We start from the raw sequence: 23,569 nt of genomic DNA, 5'->3' as shown, positions 1-23,569 counted from the left end.
TTTGGGATGAGTCAGCTCAAATCTAACACCATGACACCCACACTTTCAGAGATGGGTGAAGCTGGATTTAGAGAACAGACTCCTTTGAAGAGGTCGTTGAGCTCAGCAGTTGTGCTGTGAGCACTAGCTGGCAAACTAGCCCCCTGCTTGTGGCTTTATAAACAGAAAAGTTGATTTCCCACAGGGCCAACTCTAAAGATAATGCCAAAAATCAAGGGTGACCGCTTGGTCCATGGGTCTGGAAATTCAAGCGGCTCATCCAGCAATCACAGAAAAACTTGTGGGAGGAGACTGCTTCAAGTTTCTGCCATTCCTGTTCATGCTAAATTTATTGCTGTGTTTAGACCCCAAAGGTTATTCCTGTAGCTGGGAAACCCTAATCCCATTTATCTACCTTATATTTTGGTGAAAATGGCCCTAGCTCTCCTCTGAAACCAGTTTTGGTCTGAGGGAACTCCACAGACTACAGACCTTTTCAAGATGGATTTTAACATGCTTATGTAGTCTTAATCCAAAGCACATTCCCTCAACACCAGCTTAACTGGTGTCATTCAGGTTTCTGTATTACTTTTGGACTATAAACACACCAGGGAGAGAAATGTGACAGTAAAAAGTAATCTTTTTGAGTGTATGATCTCCTGTGATGATAGCTCTCAGGTATCACAAGCCTTCAATCTATCAGAAGTTTGAGAACAAAGATGTGAAAAATACAGTATAACAAGAGTTAAAGAGCAGCTTCACATTGACCAGCAATGTTTAGATCTGCCTTGAGAAATCATGGCATTAACGTAATGTAATTAACCATTTATTACTAGCAATGATGAAAGAAACTAACAATCCAAAGCTGAAGTTCTGTTTGGATTAGTAGCAAAGACCATGGATCAATTTTAAACAACAGCAAGAAAATCCTAGTCTATGCTATTTGGTCTTACTGGGCATGCAAAACTAGTCTGGAAAGCCTCTAAGACATTCATGAGGGATTTCCTCTGCTTTTTGGTTGCAGTCAGAAGTATAAATAATGACAGAGCAGGACCCAAGGCCAAATGGAAACCCCAAACCCTTACCTGTCTCCACCAGGGAAATGCCCATCCCTCCAACATCCAGACCCCAGCTTTGTACATCAGCCACACTTCTTTTGCACAGAAGACCACAGAACCTGGACTTAAAGGAAAACTTCACCAAAGTTCATTAGACTCCTAAATAAAAATCACCAGAGCAATCAGTATCATGGGTCAGAAATGTAATCCTGCAGCCAAATGCCATCTGTAATCCATAACTTGGTATCCTAAAGAAACCAAAGCCTACATGATCACACTATCAACTAGTCTGCACTCTTTTGAATCTATGGGCTGATTTTAATGAGATAACGGTCTTAAAGATATTAAGGTTGTACAAGTAATGTGAAATTGGCTGGGGGGAAGGGAGAGAAGATCTGTACGAACTTCCTCACTGAAGGAAAGCTGTAAGAACAAAAAAGGTAAATACTGGTTTTGAGCTGCTATATGCCCAGTGACCTTCCACACTGCAGTCAGTAATTGGGGCTCCTGGACATACCACAGGAGAAGAAGTCCAGGACTAAGGTTATTGTGGAGAGGGGAGCCATTTGGGATGGAACACAGAATTCATTATCTTCACAGCTCAAAGAACAGTTTCTTGTTTGATTTTTGTTGCTGTTTTCACTCTTTTGTTTTTAAACAGGGAGGAGTGAAAACACTATACCCAAACATCTCCTGAACTCAGCCATCTTAACCTCTGCAGGGCCTTAAGTTTTACAAGCACTGACCCCATGTTGAGTGGCTGGAGCCAAGACACAGTGGTTAGTCTTGTAACCACACAGGGTTATGAAATGAAACTTTATTGCATGCATGATTTAGCCCTACAGACTTCAGGCATTAGCTTGCTTCATGCTCAGCAGTCTTTCTTCCCTGCTGTTCCCGTGCTTGGCTAGGAACTGGCTTTCCTCCTCCTCTCCCTCTCTCTTCCTCCTTCACCCCTCTAGGTTTGGCTGAAAGCAGAGATTAAGCCACTGTCAAGAAGGAACTGGCAAGCAGGACTGATCATCCCAGCTGCCTCAGCCTCCCACATTTGGGACGGGGCAAAGCTGGTGGCTTGTGTGGGGAAGGGAAGCCAAGGCTCTCATCTCAGCCTACAGAGAACAAGTGGCTCAAACGCTCAGAATGGAAAAGAGGAGGAGAGGCTGAGAGTAACTACCAGGTGTTGTTACTTCCAACAGCACCTCAAATGGATGGTCAGGGCTGAAGCTTGCAGGCCTACAAGCAAGGCTAGGAGGCCACCATACAATCCCAGAGACTCCTAGAGGATAGACTACTCTTTTTTTTCCAGTGCTTCAGAGAAGAGTTTCTGAGGATAACTTGAGGGAAGGGAGCTAGAGAGGGCCAGGTCTGGTGTCAAGAGACAGAGAGAAGCAGTGAAGGAGGAGAGTGCTGTTTCAGCTGGGGGTTTACACTGTATTGACCCTTCCCCTCAGATCCTCTGCACCAGACCAGGTAGCTGTCTCCAAGTGTAGTACACTGAAAGATAGAATGGATAACAAGTAATGTGTTTCTTGCATGAAGGACTTGCAAAATAGACCAACACATGTACCCAAGCAGTGCAGAACAAGTAGCAGGCTTGTGGGGGAAAAAAAACAAAGAAAAAAAAGAGAGAAAATCAGATGGAGAATAATTTTTAGGATTTTCCTGCGATAATGTCATTTCATAGGGCAGGTCAGCTGTTTAAAGAGTGCTTTCTCATTCACTGAATGATGGAATTTCTTAAATGCCTGTAGTGAAACACAGGGATTTGTCAGGAGTGCTTGGAAAGGGAATGACATGTTCCAGGTAAATGGCAGCAGAAGAAAAAGCAATATAAAAGATTGTCAGACCACCTGTCATACCCCTGCTCACAAAAAGCCACTCTGCATCTTTCATAGCTGCTCAGGCTATTGCTAACTATAACACAGAAACCTCTTAGTGCTCTTCCTAGCTAGAGTGTGGGATTCAGATCAATTTAGTTGTTGCAAGAAGGGAAACTGTACCTTTTCTGTCCAGTCCTTAAATACTACTTTTTCACCTGATTTTTAGTATGATCTATGAAAACATAATTGGGGCGGGGGGTTGACACTTATGACTTCTTTCTCACACTGTCTGGTCAGCTGTATTGCTTCTCTCTGCTTCAAATGTAACCCAAAGCGGAGCAGGAAACCTGAGACATTGGAGGAAGGCAGGCCCACCTGCAGGCTAAACACACTGACAATACGCACTGTGGGGATCTGTGGCAGACACCACCACCACCCTGGGCCCCCCAAAAGAGTATTGATTCTAATTCTAAATCCAGATTAAAGATCCTAAAAGACATCTGAAAAAGGATGTATCTTTAAATGCCATAGCAACCGTTTTACTGTTAAAAGCCTTTTTACTGGAAATGAAGGACCGCCTTAGCTAGCATCGGGTTAATGCACTGTGAGTGTACAGGACTCGCTACACATAGGAGGGAAGGCAACTCTTTTCAGAGTGGTGATAAAGTCTCCAGTTTCCCCAATGGTAACACTTGGGCTTTTCAAGGAAATTTTCTTCCAAACACATTTTGTATTTTATATTATGATAGGTTACACTTTTTACTGCAAAGGGATTTACTTATGTTACGGTTAGATCCAGGATGTAACAAAACGAGCAATACAAATTGCCTGAAGCATTTGGGTACTTAAATTATACCGCTTGTGCTTTATCAAATAAGGTAACAGTGTTCAAACACATCACAGTTGCTGTCTTGTCTAACATGTTGTTCCAGTTAATGTGTCTGCAGTTATGCCCAAATTCAAAATAGTATCTTTATGCTAAAGTACCAGGCAAATTTCTTACAACCTTGCACATCAAGTGGATGCAGAAATAGCATTTAGGTCCCTTTTTTGTTCACACAGAAAGAGGAGGTCACTGTGTAAGACACAAATTTCCACAGGGAATGGGAAAGGGTCATTCAGCTTCTTCAAAATTTGACTTGCTCTTGAAGCAGAAAGAACCTGGGACAGTTCAGTACATAGCCTTTGTCAGCCACCAAGCATAGCACTATTCAAAGCAAAAGACTTTATCAGATTACAGCTGGGTCTGTAGTTTCTACTGCTATTAACTTATATTCAGATTTTGTTATTTGCTAGCAAGTTTGCAGGTGTGAATTTGTGTAGGCCATTCAGAAGTTGCAAATGCATTTTTCTTGCAACACAAATTTATACAGATACATGTACTGGAGTTGTAGAAAAAACAATTGAGTTACAGGCTACAGTTCCTTACGTCTAATGATGGCAGTTAAAAGTTTAGCTACATATCTGGCTTCTCCTTTGGGGACAGAATACATTTCTTCAGAAAAGGAGCCTCAACTGATGGAGACGGAGTCCTTACAGTATTCTCTTCATGGACTCGTGGGTCAACTACAGCAACTTTGTAGTGTTTTCAGAATGCCCAGCTGAAATTTGAACTGTTGCAGTTTGCCCCTTTAGGTGTAGTGAATACAAGACATCAAATAGGATTTATAAAAAGGCTACTGTTAAATCTTGGTAGTCAAAGCAAGAGAAATCCATGTCCTGATGTTGCCAAGAAGTGTCTCCTACTCCAGCCTTGCAACATCTTCCAACTAGGCTAAGGTGAACCTTTTCCCTTCCCCCATCTTATCAAAGGCATCTGTACTTTTCCTGGGCTTGTGTGGTCAATATTATCCTAAAACCAAGTTAGTGACCTTTATTATAGTACTGAATACACCAGAAAACAGTTTATTTGAGGGAAAAAAGACATCAGAAAGATGGTTCTCCCACTGCCTTCCTACCAGAAAACTCAAAATAGTGAGTAGTCCTCTCAGAACAATATGCAGCATCTCCAAACCATCATTTACACTTGGGTAATCCCTCAAGCCCACTATGCAAGGTACTGCACATCTCTTAGGATGAGCAATATGTGTTCCAAATGGTTTACAGTCCAAGAGAAGAGAATACATGTAGGAGGACAGTCCAACTATAATCCTACTGTCACGGATAACACAAACAAGTAGAGATGATCACAACAATCTGTCTGGTTGGGAAGTTTATGTGTCAGAGTTTCCCATAGAACAGAATCTGAGTTCTATTAAATATTAGTTGCATGTGGCATTTTCTAACAGCAAAAATGTTGCAAGATACAGGAATGCAAGATTTAGGTTTTTTTCCCCCAAATGAATAAAGGCCTTTTTTTTCAGGGAAGGTATTCTAAAATACTCGCCAAAAATCTACACATGTGATGCTTTCATGTAACAAATGAGCAGATTTGTTAAAATATTCAGGATGAACTTCCCATCACAACTGAATAAAAGATTTCATTAGTCCTGAAAGCAGCTCCATATCCATTGAGTTAGCCCCATGCCTCACATCACTACAGGGCACTCCTTAATGAATTCTCTTTCCATTAAAATACTTGTTCTTTAATGATTTGCCATTTGAACCTCTCTTGGAGATTCAGACCTTATTGGCAATCTGGAGGACATCACCAGACTCGCATTGCAATGATTGCTAGCAGAAGAAAAATCATGGATTAACATAAGTGACATCATCTAATCTGATCAAAAAATGTCAGCATGCATAAACAATCTGGCTGAGGGGAGAAGAAAGGGTTTTGAACAGTGATCCAGCAGTCATAGCATTCGGATTCTAGTGCTAGGCTGTACAGCTGTTATGATACTGACATTCATCCATTTGCCCAGAGCTCTGTAGTCTGCTCCTCCTGAAACAGGGCAGACAATTCTGTGCAAACTCTGCTGCTATTTTCCCTCTTAACTGAGTTAGAACACAGTCATTCAGTCAGCCCTTTTTCTAGGCTGTAAAGGTGAGCTGGTACAACTTGTGATCATATAGTCTTTCTTCTCAGGAAAAAACTCCCATCCATAGGCAGGGGAATTACACCAGCTGAGAATTTAAGCTATTCTGCACTCAATAGTCAATGGCCATTGATACAGCAGTGACAGAGCAGTTTACATTAGTCAAGATGTTCAGCCTAGTTTGTTCCTACATCTAAGCTAAGGACACTGAGGGTAAGTAGAGACATTCTGCTTTTCAGCTCAGATACGCAATTTCTGAAGCATTTGGACATGCTTCAGGAAGTCCATGCACACATGAATGGTTTTTTTGCAGATAGGCAGGTATCATATCCATGTATCTTTAAAAGGTATGGCATGGAAGCCAACTTTCGAAGGAAATAAGAAGAAAAAGAACTCATGAGCAGTGCTCTCACTTGGGGTGAGATGTGCGATTTGCGTGCTGTTGTAGGAATTGCAGGGCAATTCAACGTGCCAAGGGACATCCACGAGAGCTTTGGAAGGAACGCAAGTTGGGCAAAATCAGGGGCCTACAGAGTCAGTCCTGAAGCTGGGGAAATGCTGTTGTGTTGGCAGAGATTACTTCAGTGCCAAGCATTGCTAGAACGACTTTCCTGTTTTTTAAAAAAGCTGTGCCTAATGTGGCTGGCTCCAAGTCAGTTCCCAGGAAGCCTTCAGAGCTGTGTCTTTCAGTAAAGCTACTTCTCTTCCAATTATTTTTTTCCTTAACCTCTTAGACTTAGAAATAGACTACAGTGTTAAAAATCCTTCTTAATATATAACTAAAAGGGAGAACAAATTCCTATTCACTTGAGCAAAAGTTGTTCATCTCCTCTCTCAGAAGTAGCTGTTTTGGGACAGAAACAGAAACTGCAACCCTAGAGGTACAAGTTCTAGGTAACTAAGAACACAGAGCTGGAATAAAACTAGCTACATACAGCATTAATGGCAGCTTTTTCCCTGGGATACTCAGACCATCTCCACAAAGCCATTACAGACCTTACAAGCACATGGCCACCCTATTCTAAGGCCTAGGCTCTTCCAAAGTGTGTTTCTATTCTCCTGCTGTTCTTCACTGCATTTAACTTTTGATTGAAGAGCCACACATTGCATCTTCCCAGAATAAGATGACAACAGGGAGGCAGTCTCAAGCCATACGGCACTCACGGGGGGTGCCAAGCCAGATGAGATTTGCTGGAAGACATTTTTATAATGCTGCTTTATAACTGAAGTGTTTCATTGAAAGGTAATTATCCTGTGAAATAAAGCAAGATCTTGGTGCACTGAAGTCTAAGGCAGAACTACATTTACTTCAAGATGTCCCAACTTTTTATGCCACACATTTTCAGTTCTTGTCATGTCTTCTTTGGTTTTTTTCCAGTGATTTCATCAAAGTCTTCTGATGATCCCACTTTCAAGAAAAACCATGAAGCTTGGAAGTTTTTTGAAGGTAAAGATGCATCTAACTGCTACTGGTTCTATACAAGATGTTAGTTTAGTCCAATGCTACAGGACAACTAAAGTGCCCCAATCAGGACCAATTTTGCCAGTTCCTGTGCAAACTCAGGCCTTGCCTGAGAAACCATCCCACAGAGTACAAGCTGTGTTGGAGAAAAGGCTCCAGCTTCAGTTTCTTATATATTTGTTATGCTCAATGGGAAAATAACCCATGCAAATACAGACCGTTATCCAGGAAGGTGCTGAGCTTGTCTGAAGAGGTACCAAGCGCTCTATGTTCCCACTAGCCTTAGAAACTGCTCACTGAACATGCTCTGCACTGCAAGAGCAGCTTAAAGCTCCCTTGAGTTTCAAGGCAAGCAGTATTTTCTGTGTAGATTAGTGGACAACTGTTCCAGGAGACTGCAATCCAGAATTTGCATGCAGTTGGGATTCCCTCCTCCTCCTCCCTCCTAATCTGGAGCACCAGTGAAGCACCAGCATGGCATTTCCAGCTGCTGTGCTGCCTGCCAGGCAGGAATGCTTGCTTGCAGGATGGCCTTGCTTCTGTGGGGAGCCTTGCTGTTTAAACCACAATTTACAAACCATATTGTTGTACAGTGTAAGGGGAATGAAGCACAGAACTGCAGGTCAGGGGTCTAGTTCCAGCAATGCTATTTTCTACAAGAACACTTGACCTGTGAGGCTTAGTTTCCTTTCTGTGAAGCAGGAAAGAAGCCAATATACCTCCCTAAGGACATTTCAAGGCGTTAATGGCTAGAGCATCCTTAAAGTACTCTATTTAGAGTTCTAGTAAAAGCAGAAGTAAGTCATTAAAGATTTCTTCTCCTTCTGAAGAAAATACTCCATCTTGATCTGCCATGGTACAACTCCTGTTAGCTCCACTGGGATTGTGTTATGGCACCTGAATGAAAGCCATAAAGGGAGACCGAGGCCGTAGAGTGAAAAGAAAAAAAAATATACAAAAACTTCAAGCCAGTACTGCCACCAGAAGAAGAAATTGCAGAATTTCTTCCTTTTTCCCCACCCAGTCAGCACTTTTCTTGGGGTTTTTTTTTGGGGAAAAAAAAAAAAAGTACAGCTGCTTGAACTGGGAAATAATCCAAATGAAGTCCTTCTGTTTTTCAGTTGCTGCATAAAAAAAAAAAAAAAAAGAAAAGAAAAAAAAGGAAAGAGAAGAAAAAACCCCAAACCAACCCTTTCCTCCCTGCCAAAAGTAAGCCCTCTTAGGTGTAGTTACACCTATTTGCATTTATGGAGACTTCAGCCAAATTTTAAACTGAGCAGGATATTATATGAAAGTTCAAGAGCATTAAATTACTTTTGAACTGTTACCCAAAATCTTTTGGGGCAGGGTCTATTCAGATCTTGTAGATGTAACTTTTTTCTGTCCTGTAAGCACGAAGCATCTGCAACACTGACCGTCATCTATGCTTGGCTTTCAGATCTGTACGTGTATGCAGTGTTTGTGTGTTCAATAGGAATCATCAGCGTCCTCCTTTTTACACTTGTCATTCTCTGTCAGTCAATTCTGAACAAGAGGAGATCCACAGGTGAGTGAAATGTCATTCTTGCTGACTGCAAAGCCCTTACCGAAGAGGGAGCGAGGGGAGAAGGAGAATGCAGAAAAAGCCGGAAAGAGAAATATCTCCTTGCCTTGATTTTAATAAAACAAAAAAAATATTGGTAGGAAAAAACATTTCTGCCAGCAAAACTAGAACAAGGGCATTTTGCTCCCTTTGAATAGCTATTTCACTTTAAATTTGCTTTGGAGTTTTCAGAATCTTTCAGCTTTGCATAAATATAAATTGAAGGGGGTTGGAACTTCTTTCAAAGAAGACCAAGTGCTGTATCATTAAATTGCATTCTGATCAGATCTAGCTAACGATTTGCATGAGTGACATTTCCGCAGACATTTAGAGGGGTTTCAAAGCAGTCTTTTTCTGTTCTGTTTTCTTCTCCCTTCCTGACTAGCTGTCAATATTCTTGGGAATATGGGGGTTGTTATTAGCATGCTGTCATTTGTAGCATTCTTTGAAACTAAAGCATCATTTCATCATTCAGATCTGCCTTTTTATAATACTCTTTCATGATCAAGGATTACTGTTTCATTCTCTTCCTCAGGAAGGGTTTCTCAAAGAGGCTACGTCTGCATGAAAGCAGCCCTGTTGTAATCAGAAGTGCTATTTCAGATCTGTGGAGTAGCCAGTGCAGGCTCTACTTTCATTTCAGTTTAAGAGTGGTTTATTTGGAGACCTCACACAAGCTGTGGGGATGAGATACCAGCATGCTTAGCAGCCACCATGTTAGAGGAGAGCATAAGGACCACCTCTGAACAGAAGCTTTCAAAAAGGGTTTTGTCAGTGATTTGTCTTGTTAATGACAGGAAAGAATTGTGATCTTGTTGCTTCTTCAGCATCACACACATAGCATGAAGGAATTAGTGACTCAGATACATGAGGGAGAAGACATGTAAGCCAAAAATAGATGTATACAGAAGTCCTTGCCTGACCACAAACACGTTTCAGGCTGTGGCTCCGTCTTCCCGGTAGTGCGCTCAGTAGAGTAACTCTGATTCTAACTGAACCCAACAACTCTACTTGCCAAGAGGAAGGAACAAGATCAATGTTATTCTTCCTACCCTGTTAAGTGATGACAAAGGTTTTGTGCCAAGGGAGTACCCACACTTAAGTATGTTGGTCATGGTGAGTCACCTTGAAGCCACAAGCACTAGACACACTGATGTATCCTGGTTTTTCTTGAGCAGACATTGGGCTAGATTTTGCTTCTGGTTTTGTTGATTTACACTGCTGTAAGCATACAAGCAGCTTGGAGAAAAGGTCTCTTTACATTGAACCAGCACCAGCAAAATATAGAAATAACACAGAATACAATATAGAGTAAGCATATACAACAGAGAAAAAGTAATTTCTTCTGAGCTGCTAAATCCTTTCTTCACTACTCTAATATCTGAATAATTGCAGGCTTCACCAAATTTTTATTTAGATTTTGAACATTACCCAGTAAACACTGGCAGCATTAAACTTATGGATTCAATGGAAATATAACAGAATAAATCTTAGCAGACAGGCACTCAGTATACAATGATAAGACTTTCAGGCAAGTCTTTCAGCTACGACCACCTGATCAGACTATTTTCCGGAGCCACGTTAATTGGCTCAGCATCCAGTCAAGCATCGGGGAACTAAAATTTCTGAAGCAGCAGTGGAAGAAGTGTCACTGACAGACACAGTCTCCACCAGCCCCATATTGCTTTTTCTCCCCACAGCCTCTGGGCCATGGCAGCAAGCTCAGCCCTGAACCTCTACCCCAGGGAGCAGCTGTTCATATGGGCATGGGGCACAAAGAGCCCCCTCCTCCCACAACGCTCCTCTACCCCCTCCAGAGGCACCTTCCAGGGGTTAGGGTCTGACCACAACATACCCAGCCTGTCAGCCAGCAGCAGTGCTCTCTCATTCAGACTGTTAGAATAAGGCATCGCACCTCAAAAAGTGTTATCTTATCTCCTCTCCACCCTCGGCACTCTGTACCTCCATCCTGGGCTGGACTAGGCAGATGCTAGTATTCATGTGAAATGAGCCTGCAGTGAAATCATGAAGTCCATCCTTCCTTGAGAAAAGGAGGAAAGAGAGGGACAGCAAATCAAACCTCCGTCTGCATCACCCCCAGCCTCCAGGCAGACACCAGGCACAGCCTTCTTCCACCTTCAGTGAGGTGGTTGCCGCATCATCTTCCTCAGGGGCTCTCCAAGAGAAGCCTGGCTCTGCTCTTCCCCCTGAGACCAGGTCAGGGGCCCAGGCCTACTGTTCTCCTGTACACCTAAAAAAGGCCAGACAGATAGATGGAAGTGCTGCCTTGGCTGGCTTAGACACAGCCCCTGTGTTAGCCCCAGTTCCTAGCGCTCTAAGCTCCCATTTCCTTAGGACTAAAATGTAACCCCCCCCAGGAGCTGTGTAGCTTCCTTAGAATGAGAGAATTTGGGTAAGACCAAGTATGAAAGCTTTCCTGTAGAGAGGGGCATAATCATGTAAGTGCACTGTTGTCTGGTTTTCATAGCCTTTTAAAGAACGGAGAACATGAAGGGAGGGAGGTGTCTATGTTGTATTGAACTTCACATCATGGCCCAGGGATGCACCCTCTTTTCCTTCTGAGAAATAAGTTGGCAGTAGGTCAACCAGAACAGCCAGAGCCTCTCCTCCTGCCTGCACGTCTCCACCCTCAGCGCAGCTTGGGCAGAGCACAGAAGCCACTAAGCCACAAAAGAGCATCTTAATAACCCTGGCTCCTAAAACACTGCAGGGGAGGGGAGCTGCCCTTGCTCAGGACTACTGGTTCAAAGGAATATGAAGCAGAAGGATTTATACAGCTCACACATACAGCTGTCAGAGACAGGATAGTGGCTGGACTGGACCTCTGATCCCATCCCAGGAGGGAATCGCTTTATGCCTGAGGCCACAATCTATCTTACATTAGGAACAGCAGTGGCTCCTGTGGGTGAATGGTTTATTTCAGGCTTCTGGAAATAAAGAGAGGCACCACAAGGGAAATAAAAGTCTTCAAAGTAAAATTACTGGCCTGCTGTGCTTTTCCTTAGCAAGCTGTCTTTTGGCTGGGCTTACTGCTGGAATGTGTGTTGCCCAGCACTTCCACAGCAGATTTTTGGTGGTGTTTGGTACATTCCCCTCTCCCAAGCCCAGCTATGTCTTTGAGTCAAGCTACATTTTAATGCACAATATAATGTACTGTGATGATTAGTAGCTCTCCCAGTGTAACAATCTGGCAACTCCAAAGTCTCAGCAACACAGGTCTAGCTGCATTGACCATTTGTAACTCATAAACTGTGTTGGTGTGAAGCCACATTTTCTTTCTGTTTTTTTGTTTCTTTAACAGTGAAGCATTACCTGGTGAAATGCCCCCAGAACAGGTAGGAGATTACACTTCTCTTGACTATAACCCAAGGCACCAGTTCTAGTTTTGTTTTGTTATGTATGCTGAAGAAGATGAGTAATGTTTTCCAAAATGCCTACAGGAGGTTAAAATGTCCCAGGTCCATGACTCATGAACATGCCTGCAAGCCAATATCTGCTGTGCATGATAAGGGAGATCTACCTGGGCTATGTAGCTGCAGGTCCTGCAGGTGCTTCAGTGACAAGCCTCTCCTTGAGACTGGGAATTGCTTTCTGGAGAAGCCTGCTTTCATCCTGTGTGGCTTTCTAGGGTTTCCCAATACCTCACCAGATGGTAATAACTTAAACCAGCCAGGTACATAGAACAAAACACAATGTTACCCAGTAATTCCCGCCTGCAGAACAGGGAGTAGGGCTCAAAAGCAGATTTTCAAGGCCCACAGTCTATTTCCAGCTGAAGACTCCAAGTGATGGGAAAAATCCTACTTCTGCTGCAGTCATTAATCACTGTCCCTTTAAATACCACTGACTGCCAAAAGTTTTTGATCATGTGGTGCTATAAAACTGATTTCCATCATATGATTTTCCTGAGATATAAATTGTGCTGGAACTGCAGTAAAAAAAAGATGATAGAAGTATTTTACAAACAAAAAAGATTAAAGAGAGATGCCTCGTAACAACATAGAACAGCTGTTTCCCAGTTTTCAATGACATAAAACATATGTTTCTAGCCTTGTAATTTGAATCTGGTATCACAGATACTATTTCTTATAGTATCTTTTTAGATACTATGAGACTCAAAGCCAAGTATAGCATGCCCTAGATCCTCAAATAGTGTAATTTTTAGTGCATTCTCATGGGATTATCACTGTGTTCAATCTAACTGACACTCCGATGTAACTGAAGTTGCAACAAAGCAACAGAGAGTTCAGGAGGGACCAGTACAAACTGAAACTTCCATTATTCATGGAAAGATCTTTGTTCTGTGACCCTGACCAGCCATTGCACCACACCAAAAATTTATAGACACGGCTCAGCAGTTTTCATTTTTCCCTGGATGCTTTCTCTTCCCCCTTCTTTATTAGCTGCTGGGACAAAGTTGGAATTACAAAAACAAAAAAAGAAGGGGGAGGGGGAGGAAATCAAAGTAGATTGGTAGAGAACACAAGAACAGGAGAAAAATGAGACCAGACTGAAAAGATGACTGAAAAAATGGAACATGGCAGATAAAAAGACTCGTACTACAGAATCTGCCTCTTTGGGAATAGGTGATGTGGTAGTGATATTACTGCAAACACTAAACTTAAGAGGCTGAATAGCAGAGGGAAAAGAAGCCAGCATGATTTCTTCACTGTAAAATGCAATCTCCAGAAGCAAAAGAAAGCGTGACTCTGTATGGATAAAAATATGGTTTCATATATTTCAGCGTGACAAGATATGCTAATGAAAGCCCCGATCCCACAAATGCATGTCTAAAGCACATTGGCTTCAGGGCTTTAAAATCAAATAGCTATGAAAGTGTTACCAGTATCATCATTTTTGTTATGCTTCACACTTGGTACCATTTATTTTCCACCCTCTGCTCAAAACACAAACCGTTAATTCCTTTGAACTCATTTCTCTTCACCTGCGCATTCCTTGTCTTGGAACTTAATTCAACACATTTAGACCCAAACCCAGTGTCTAAATATCCATTAGGCCAAACTGATGAACTAATTTGCATGAGATTCCTACCAGTCAAATGACTATGCTGTGCAAAATTCAGCCTTGATTAAAAAGGCTCAGCTCTAACTCCCTCAGTGATATTTCAAACTCAGAGCAGAATCCAGTTTCAAAATTACATTAATAGTTTGGTGTCTAAGAAGTGTCTGTACTCCCACTGCAGTAATACCTAAACATCTTAAAGTATTTTATGTCTTGACATCATAATGATGTTTTTACTTAATTGGAATCTGAAGCACAAAGGGCTAAGTGATTTGCCCCCAGTCTCACAAAATGGCCTTGGTAGAAAAGAAAATCAAATCCAGATTTCCTGAGTACAGCAAAGTAAATGTTTAGGTTTTTGTTTGCTACTTGACCAATAACAAATTAAGGAAAAAAAATGAGTTAACCAAACCCCGTTTCTTTCCCACATTTTAAAAATAAATACCTAAATAAAAAGTACAGTTATTTTGGGTTTTCCAAACCACCTAATTCCATTTTATGAGGTTTTATTGTCTTTAAATATGCTCCTTCTTATTATCTTGCTTGTTATTAAATAATTTTGTCAGTTTTCAGATCCAGAAAACCCCAGGAGGTGTAGCTTTGAAAATAGGAATTATTTTTTTCTGTCTTTTATATTTGTTTTGGCCTGAATGCTCCAGTCCTTAAGTGACTGCTCTTCTGGAGACAAATAATTTGAGGTGAAAAAATTGTTCGCCTCAGAAAGCTGTCTGTCTTGACACCTTGGTTCCACAGCACCAATCTAACATCGTAGGAGCAAATTCTGCCAGACTGAACCAGAACCAAGCACCCAGTCCATCCCTGGCACCTTTTCACACAGCTCCCCTATTTGGAAAATACCAAAGCAGCTCCCAGTTCACTCAAGTGAATTTTTTGTCATCCCACTGCAGATCTTTGACAGTGGGAAATAACTGACTTAGATGACAACAGGAAAAGTCCCACATCCTTAACTCTAGTAAGGATACTAAAGACAAAATTGTAATAGTTTTCCAGCTCTTGGGACAGCCATGACCTCCAGGGAAACAGCTGTGCTAGTGCCATGATTGTTGGACATCTTCCACAGGTTTTTCCCCCAAACTCCTGTGTTTTTCTTACTCTCTAAAACCTCATTAGATTCTTCAAGAAATGCACAATCTGACACTGTGGAAATAGAAGCCAGGAGGCTGGAGGAGGAGCTGGAGATAAAAAACTAACTTTCCTTTTAGACATAGAACAAGACAAGCTCACAAAGAGGCAGTGTTTTGGAGCCAAGGAGTCTTTTCTGAGCCTCCTTGTTTGGTTTGAGGAGCTCAGTTCTAAGACAGCAAGTACAGTTATTGTATCTCCCAGAATTAGTTAACCCTGTATGGCCCTGGCATTTAAAAGAAAAGCGTAAGCCACAAATAATACATTTCTCTGTAGCTTCACTTTTTCAGTAGCAAAGCAAGAATAACAACTAAGGCAATGTATTGACACTAAGCCTTTTCATGTATTGTGCTTAAAGTAGCTATATCAGAATAATAGCATCTTTAAGCTACACATCTGCCTTAATGACCTTGGATTATTAAAACCAAAAACATTTAAAAAAATCATTCTCATCCCCTTTTTGCTATTCTTTGTTCTTTGCAGTTTGCTGTGTTTGGGCAATGGAGCCAGGCAGGACAGTTTCATTTCCTGCTAGTTTTAAACCATTTCATATTTTGATTTTAATATAGAAACAAATGAATGTTGTGGGATAGGTTCACAATAGTGCAGGCAGACTTTGAAATTATTTTAATGCAACCCTCAGTTTACATAATTGATGTGATTTATTTATAAATCATGAAAATATTTTACCCTTTAAACACTTTAAAAAAAGTTTGGCTGCAAACCTATGTTTTGGACTGAGTACATGGAACAAAACTCAGGAAAATCAGCAAACCAGAGTCTTTTTGTAATCTACGCAAGTGTAAATCCAGAGTGATTTTTACCAATGGTAGTGACATTCATTTGGATTTACAGCTATGTAAAATGATAATGTCTGTTATTTTGTTATTCTTGTGTGAGCAATAGCTGAGACGTCTTAACTTTCATTAAGGCTTTGGCCCAGTTTGAATATTTTATTCTATTAATATAAAGAGAATATTTCATTATGCAAAAGAACCTGGAGAGGAACAGGAACTTGGGACAAATGATTTAAAATTCATTGAAACCAGTGTTGTCAGTGTAATGGCTGTGGAGACCCTGGTGGGATCCCATTGTGTGGTGTAACTCACCAGCACAGAACAGAAAGGTCCCCACAACCATACTGCGTTAATCTTTCCCGGGGTGAGCCCATGGTCAGATGCATCTGAGCAACAGCTGCTTACCAAGTCACCTCCACCACCGTAGTCATCATAACTAACTGCTATAACACTCTCCTCCCACCCCAGCTGTAAGTTAAGATTTCTTTCATTACTGGTTAAGCCAATGCAATTTCATTTCACGTTAGTTGCAAGCCAGGAGCACTTGCACAGTCACTTACCACAGCTCAGCTGACACACGGTGACAATCGCTGCAACATGACTGCGTATCCAAGCCCTCGTTTAACATCTTTGTCGGTGACATGGATAGTGGAATTAAGTGTACCCTCAGCAAGCTTGCTGACAACACCAAGCTGTGTGGTGCGGTCGACACGCTGGAGGGAAGGGATGCCATCCAGAGGGACCCTGACAGGCTTGAGAGGTGGGCCCGTGCAAACCTCATGAAGTTCAACAAGGCCAAGTGCAAGGTCCTGCACATGGGTCAGGGCAATCCCAAGCACAAATACAGGCTGGGTGATGAGTGGATTGAGAGCAGCCCTGTGGAGAAGGACTTGGGGTTATTAATGGATGAAAAACTGAATATGAGCCAGCAATGTACGCTCACAGCCCAGAAAGACAATCGCACTGTGGTCAGTGTCAAAAGAAGTGCGACCAGCAGGTCGAGGGAGGTGCTTCTCCCCTCCATTCCCCCCCACTCTTGTGAGACCCCACCTGGAGTACTGTGTTCAGCTCTGGGGCCCCCAACATAAGAAGGACGTGGACCTGTTGGAGCAAGTCCAGAGGAGGGCCATGAAGATGATCAAGGGGCTGGAGCACCTTTCCTGTGAAAACAGGCTGAGAGAGTTGGGGTTGTTCAGCCTGGAGAAGAGAAGGCTCCAGGGACAACTTATAGTGGCCTTTCAGTATCTAAAGGGGGCCTACAAGAAAGCTGGAGAGGGATTTTTTGGTAGAGCCTGTAGTGGTAGGACAAGGGGTAATGGCTTTAAACTGAAAGAGGGTAGATTTAGATTAGATGTAAGGAAGAAGTTCTTCACTGTGAGGGTGGTGAGGCACTGGAACAGGTTGCCCAGAGAGGCTGTGGATGCCCCATCCCTGGAAGTGCTCAAGGCCAGGCTGGATGGGGCTTTGAGCAACCTGGTTTAGCAGAAGGTGTCCCTGCCCATGGCAGGGGGGTTGGAACTAGGTGATCTTTAAGGTCCCTTCCAACCCAAACCATTCTATGATTCAAAGCAGGATTTACAGCCTCAGGCTTTGGGAGATGCTAAGGGTAAAAACCCCAGACTTAGACCATGTTAATCCATAATAGTCCAAACACAGATGCTGTCTTGGATTGGAGTCTGTTTACAATGTAGCCTGTACTCTTCCCTCATACCTGCTAGTGCTTTTTCAGCACAGATATACTGGAGAATGCCCAAGTTTAGAGACTGGGGCATGGTTTCTCCATTTTATATGTTCTGAGCACACTGGCCTCTTTTAAGAAGCTAGTTTTTTCGAATGTGGGTTTGTGAGCTGTCTGAAGACATGCTGCACATCCTCCTGGCCTGCTGGGCCCTCAGCCAGTCTTAGCCCAGAAACCGCATCAAAGATTTTGCTTTGCCGTATGCTTTCTGTATGAGTTTATGCAAGTCACCTAACCCGTCTGTGCCTCTGGTCCTCCAGGACATACGGGTACAAGCTCATCCTGGGTGCAGCAGTGGGGTCATACATGTCTTTAAGGAATAGAAGCTATGAAATGAGTCTTCTTTAAACTGACACTTTGCATTTTCTGCACCAGGACAGATCAGACTCCTGACTTTCTCAGCCAGGCTATATGGCTGAAAAAATGCAAGACCCAGAGCATTTCAACCCCTGTAAGAGTTTTTTCAGTATATCCCAGGTCAAAATCCAAGTTGTTGGGCAGGGACTCTCACAAGTAGAAGGTGATGTGTTTGCATGAACTCACTGGGACGAACTGTCTTTCCCTCCATTGCCTTTATTTTGCCCTCACATATGGGTCTCTGCTTTGCAGCTCTGGGGAGACAGTTACCAGTGTGACAAGCATGTCCCCTCTACAGCCCAAGAAGGTAAAGAAAAAGAAAGAGAAAGAGAAACTGGAGCAGCCACCAGCTATCCCAGCAAAAGGTATGAAAACAGAGATGCAGACGTATTTCAAATCCTGATCACAGCCATGGAGGGACAACAGAGTGCGGGATGTCAGGACTCCTGCACTCTGCCACTGACTCTGCCTGTGAGGTGACCTGTGCTCACTCCCACCAGTGGGGGAAGAAATGGCCCGTGCCTGCTGCTGTGACCAGGCTCTCACCTCCCTGCAGCTTTGGCTATTGCAAAGCTAGTCACCAAGTCCAAGCAAGAGGTCTCAGCTCCCACTAATCAGAGGAGAGAGAGGAACCTCTGTAGCAATATTGACCCTGCTTAAAGAGAAGATTCAAATTAGGCAGGGTGAAATTTCATGTTGGGCATAGACTGAGGGGAGCCAGCACATTGCACTCTTAAAATTGCAGGTGCACTTGAGAAGTCAAGCTAGCTGAGCAGATAAAGATCAACCTCTTGGGGACCTCACTTTCAAAGAGCATTTGCGATTGCCTCTGGGGTCAGTCTCACAAACTCTTGGGCTTATTTTCTGAGCACTACTGCCAGTGCTGAGCCACTGGGAGAGAGGAGGGAAAGGACCTGAAGGTTTACTGTGGGTTGAATCACAAGTGATCAGTTCTGAAGGGGTACATTTGCTCTGGCTTCTGCACACAAACAGCATGTTTTGCATATCAGACTCTTTAAACTTATGAATTTTTCTAATTCATAAGCCCTATGTTTCATTATAAAATATGTTACATGAAATACAGTTAAATTCTGGTATAAGTACATCTATTTGCTCCTAATCTGCTATTAATCTGTAATTTATAAATTGTTAATGCATATACTAAAAATGACAGTGAATGATGATAATATGAAATGATCCCTTAATATTTATTTCTGTAGCTCCAATAGCCAATAATTTTCCTAAGCCCAAGCTCTTGAAACCTCAAAGAAAATTGATCCTGGTAAGTAATTTTCTCTGACATTATTTTCTCCATATTCTCCTCTCCCAATACAATTGCTGTACTGTTACCAGAACTCTAGGTTCAGAAACTATACATTGGTTTAAAAATCATACAAGTCTTTTTTTTAAGTAACACTTTTTCAAGTGATGAATTATCTTGGCTCTTTTCATTTTGAGCATTAGGTTACACTGGATCATGTTTTCCAGCTTTCTAGCAGTCATCGTGTCTACAAATTTAGCCTGTTCTTAAATGAAACCTGCTATTGATTCTCACATGCTTCTGGCAGCTGGTGCTTTGGAAAAAATACCAGTTACTGACAGAATCACAACCGAACTGGTCACATGGCTTTTGAGACTTCAAGTCAGAAATGGGGAGCCTGATTCTGCCCTACAGTGGTGTAAGTCAGGAATAACTGAATTGCAGGAATAAGATGGATGTATATAGATCATATTAAGGGAAGAAAAACCCTTCATATGACAGTTTCTGTTGGATATGAGTTTCTGTTTGAAACAAAAACCCTGCAGATACATGCCAGACAAATCAAATAGGTGGAAAGATGTTTCTCTGCTTTAGTAACAGAACAGTACCAAGGGTAATAGAGACAGAGTTTTATACCAGCTAACTTCAGCTGGCTGTATAAACAGGGTGGTCTGCTAGGGTCCCTATATAGTCAATAGAAAGCGAGATGTGTTAGAGTGGGAGCCTGATCCTCCTACCAATTCAGACTAGATGCTTTGAATTGCCTTTTGGGGATCCTTTCTCACTTTTCTGGCAATAGAGAGAGCCCAGAGTGACTAACTCCCTAACTTAGGTGAAGGTGGGTGCCTAAAGTTAGGCCATGTGAATAACCCAAACACCTCTGTGATGGCTTCACTTTCAGATGAGGGTTAGAATTGGGAACCTTCCCACCAATTGTCAGGAAAGAACCTCTGCCCTTCTAAGCATGGTCAGGGCACAACCCAGGATACCTGGGCACAACGCGAGGTGACTTGCGAACAGCTCAGCTAAAAATCTTAGGCTTTACTGCTGCTTGGGTATGGAGCTCACCTCTCCTCTGCTGGTCCTGCAGGGATTGCACCTTGGCCAGGCTCTGCTCATACAGGTCAGGTTTCAACAGAGGAAAAGACAGAGTTTTAAAAGTCCATGAAAAAAAACCTAACATCCATGTAGGTAATTGTGTCAGGCCAATGCTATGCTAAGAGGACAAAGACACAGATGAAAGCACTTGGCATCAGGGTATGACAGCCACCCATTGCTGCGTGCACACTGCATTAATCACTGCACCCAGACACACAGCTACATCAGAAATCAGTTAGTCTTTAGCCCTCCTAGGAAAAGCTCTCATAGTTAAAGCACTCAGACTCTTCCTGCAGGTCAATAAAGCACATCAACACATGCTGAACTTGAGGTAAATCTGTTTCCACATGCTTTTTCTTTCTGGAATAAATCCAAGGATATGGGCCACAAATAGCTGTTGGCTTTTCCCTTCCTGCTACACAACCCCAGTCAAGGTTCAAACTCTTTGAAGGTGGGCAGGAATAAAGCCTTTTCAAACAATGGAATCAGCTTTGTCTTCCCTAGCATGACTGAGGAGCCACATGCTATGTGCAGCCAGCAGACTTGGTTTTAATGCCTTGCTGTTGGACTTGAGTCTGGCAGCTGTTTCCATATGTTGCTCTTTTCCCTTTAATTTTTCACCTCAGAGTGCACCTGGAGAGACATCACAGCCTGCAGAAAACACACGATCTATGGACGTGAGTTAGTTTTAAGTCAAAAAGTAATCCAACAAATACCATCCAAAGGATTTTCAAGACCCAAACTCACCTAGCAATAAAGTGCAATAAAGGACAAAGTAAACTAAACCCAAGTCAGTCTTTAAGGCACATCCAGAAGTTGGGCAGGACAATCCCCAGAGCTGTTTCCCATTTCTGTTCCTCTTGCCTCCCTTTACAACACAGTTGGTTAAACCTCTATGTTTTAGTATTCTCAGGAAAAAGAAAAAAAAAATCCATTTTTTCTGCTTTTAAATGATTTTTTGGTGAGGAAATCAGACTAATTGAAGTAAAAGAAGTTTCAACAAAGATACAAAATTGTAATAATTACAGAGAAAAAGACATATCAAATTCATCTAAATGAAACATTTTATTGCTTTTCAGCAAACTTGCCTCCCCATTTTTTTAATTCTCAACAATTTCTCAGATTTTAAATCTTCAGTCTACTTTGGGGCAAAAAAGTATTATCATCATCCTGCCAAATCTCTGCAGGATGAAATAATTTTTTCTTTCCAACTGTAATTATTGCACAGCTGGTGTCTGCACTAGGTCCTTTTTCACTGATAGAACATACTTACTAGGTAATCGTCACTTCAGAGACAGACTCAAATTGCTGAGTTTCTGGACTTCTTCTGCAGCTTCTCTGTGCGATCCAAGGAACGTACCACACCAGGGCACCAGGACAATATTCTAGAAAACCTAAGCAAACAAGCTAGAGTATCAGGGAACATTACAAAATAATTCCAGTGTTTTGGGAAATTTTTTGTAATAACCTAAATACCAGCAAAATTATTTCCAGAGGACATGTGTTTCTGGTTTCTTGAAAGATGTTTATAATAAGCTAGAGAATTTCTTTTGTTGTTAACGTGCTAGAGTGGGTTGCAGTATAATTTTACAAGAACACAATAACCTGGATAAAATATGGACATAATCTCAATGAAAATTAAAAAACAACAACAACAACAACAAAACCAAAAACAAAAATGAGAGAGAAAGCCTAATATTGTGTTCAATTGCACAGCCTTGAGTAAAGCCTTTTAAAAACTCTGCTTAAGTCATATTGCTTTTGCTTTAGCCAGAATAACAATTCTATGCTCCCCTTGTTGCAAAAATATTCCCCATCAGTGTCATTCTCTATTAGCATCAATGAGAAATGTGTACAGATCAAAGGAAATAGAGATGCTGAAATGCAAAAAGGGATGGTTTTTATAGCATGCAAGAAGTACAGAGAGTCATTAGGAAGAATAAAATTCTGGGGACCCACAAATTCTGCTCTCTAAGGGCTGTTCTGCTATAGCCTTAAGTACTTAGCCCTTTGAGTTGGTAGAGATAAATCTTATACTTCCTCAACCAAATTTTCTGGTAAGTTTTTCATTGCTTCCTAGAGATTAGTTGTCATAGCCCAAGAGTGCCAGTTATAGAACATCATCTAAATGAAAAGGTTTCAGTGTCTTTTCATGAAGGTTTGCACCACCAAGCTTAGGAGCTCCTGTGTGATTCACTAGAGCCAATGGGAAGGACACGACTTCAGGTTAGACCAAATCCTGTAATCTTTACTTATACAAAATTTTTGTTGACTTCATCATTTTCACACTAAATTTTAAGGGGAGGAATACCTGCACAGATAAGACAGGCTATAGGGAACCTTTCTGATTTTGCTGCTGTCTTATGTGGCCTCTGCTAAGTCATATAATCATCCCACTTTGAAATGAAGTAGGTATATCCTGTATTACAAATGATCCCCTTGGGCTTACTTCTTCAAACACATTGTACATGTAAAGCACACAGTACATAAGAGTTGGCTTCTGCTGTTCCTACACTGACTAACCTCTTGAATAACCTCTTTACTAGAGTGTATCTGGCTTCTCTTGTTCCCCACCACAGAATACAGATTGGTCCTGTGTGACTTCTGAAGCAGAGTGCTTTCAGTAACCATAGCTGAGCTATTTAGGAGAAGCATCCTTCTACCTTCAGCTCATACAGCATAGACAGCATTGCTTATCTCAGCATGGATTGGATCATTGGTGGCCTGGCACCCCACCATTGCAGAGATTTTCTTTTGATGATGATGATGTAAAAGCTACCTGAGAAACAGGAAGGGCTTATGGTTATCTAAGACTGAGGGAAATTTCTGGAATTCATTTTGTTAACTTTGAGTGAAAGCATAATCTTGGGCACGCATTCTACCTGCCTGCCTTTTTTAGGCACCACTTACATAGTTTATGCTGAGATTTGCAAAGCCAGCTCAGAGATCTGGATTCCCAGGTTTTAACAGATGTAACAGAAATGGGAAGCACAGGTTTCTTTCTGCAGCTTTGAAAATCCCATCCTTATATACCATTATAGGCTAAGTGCTGACAATGTGCTGAGTGCCAGCCAGTGCAGGTCAGGACAGTCCCTGTGCTGAAAGTGCTTACTCTGTAGTGAGTAATATGTCTGAAAGTCTGGAATTTGCAAGTATTCATTCAAAGGACAGCTTCCCTGCTCCCACCATGTCCACAAAGCAGAAGGGTGGTGTTTTGAGCAGGAACTTGACATAGGTTTGACACCTGTGGAAC

At 42.0% G+C, this 23,569-nt stretch overlaps 1 protein-coding gene across 2 annotated transcripts in view; it reads left to right on the top strand.

Annotated features, from left to right (window-relative positions):
* LOC128146791 (V-set and transmembrane domain-containing protein 4-like) overlaps positions 1-23,569 on the top strand; it is a 94,981-nt gene that overhangs the window by 7,395 nt on the left and 64,017 nt on the right. For both annotated transcript variants that reach the window (XM_052798552.1, XM_052798553.1), the window contains exons 3-7: positions 7,214-7,282; positions 8,736-8,843; positions 12,202-12,235; positions 18,210-18,322; positions 19,178-19,239. In XM_052798552.1, coding sequence (XP_052654512.1) covers positions 7,214-7,282; positions 8,736-8,843; positions 12,202-12,235; positions 18,210-18,322; positions 19,178-19,239 — 386 coding nt within the window. The remainder of the gene's footprint in view (positions 1-7,213; positions 7,283-8,735; positions 8,844-12,201; positions 12,236-18,209; positions 18,323-19,177; positions 19,240-23,569) is intronic.

This window comes from Harpia harpyja, chromosome 10, assembly GCF_026419915.1.
Source record: "Harpia harpyja isolate bHarHar1 chromosome 10, bHarHar1 primary haplotype, whole genome shotgun sequence".
In the NCBI taxonomy this organism is placed as follows: domain Eukaryota; kingdom Metazoa; phylum Chordata; class Aves; order Accipitriformes; family Accipitridae; genus Harpia; species Harpia harpyja.
This window is presented reverse-complemented; position numbering and strand designations above follow the sequence as displayed.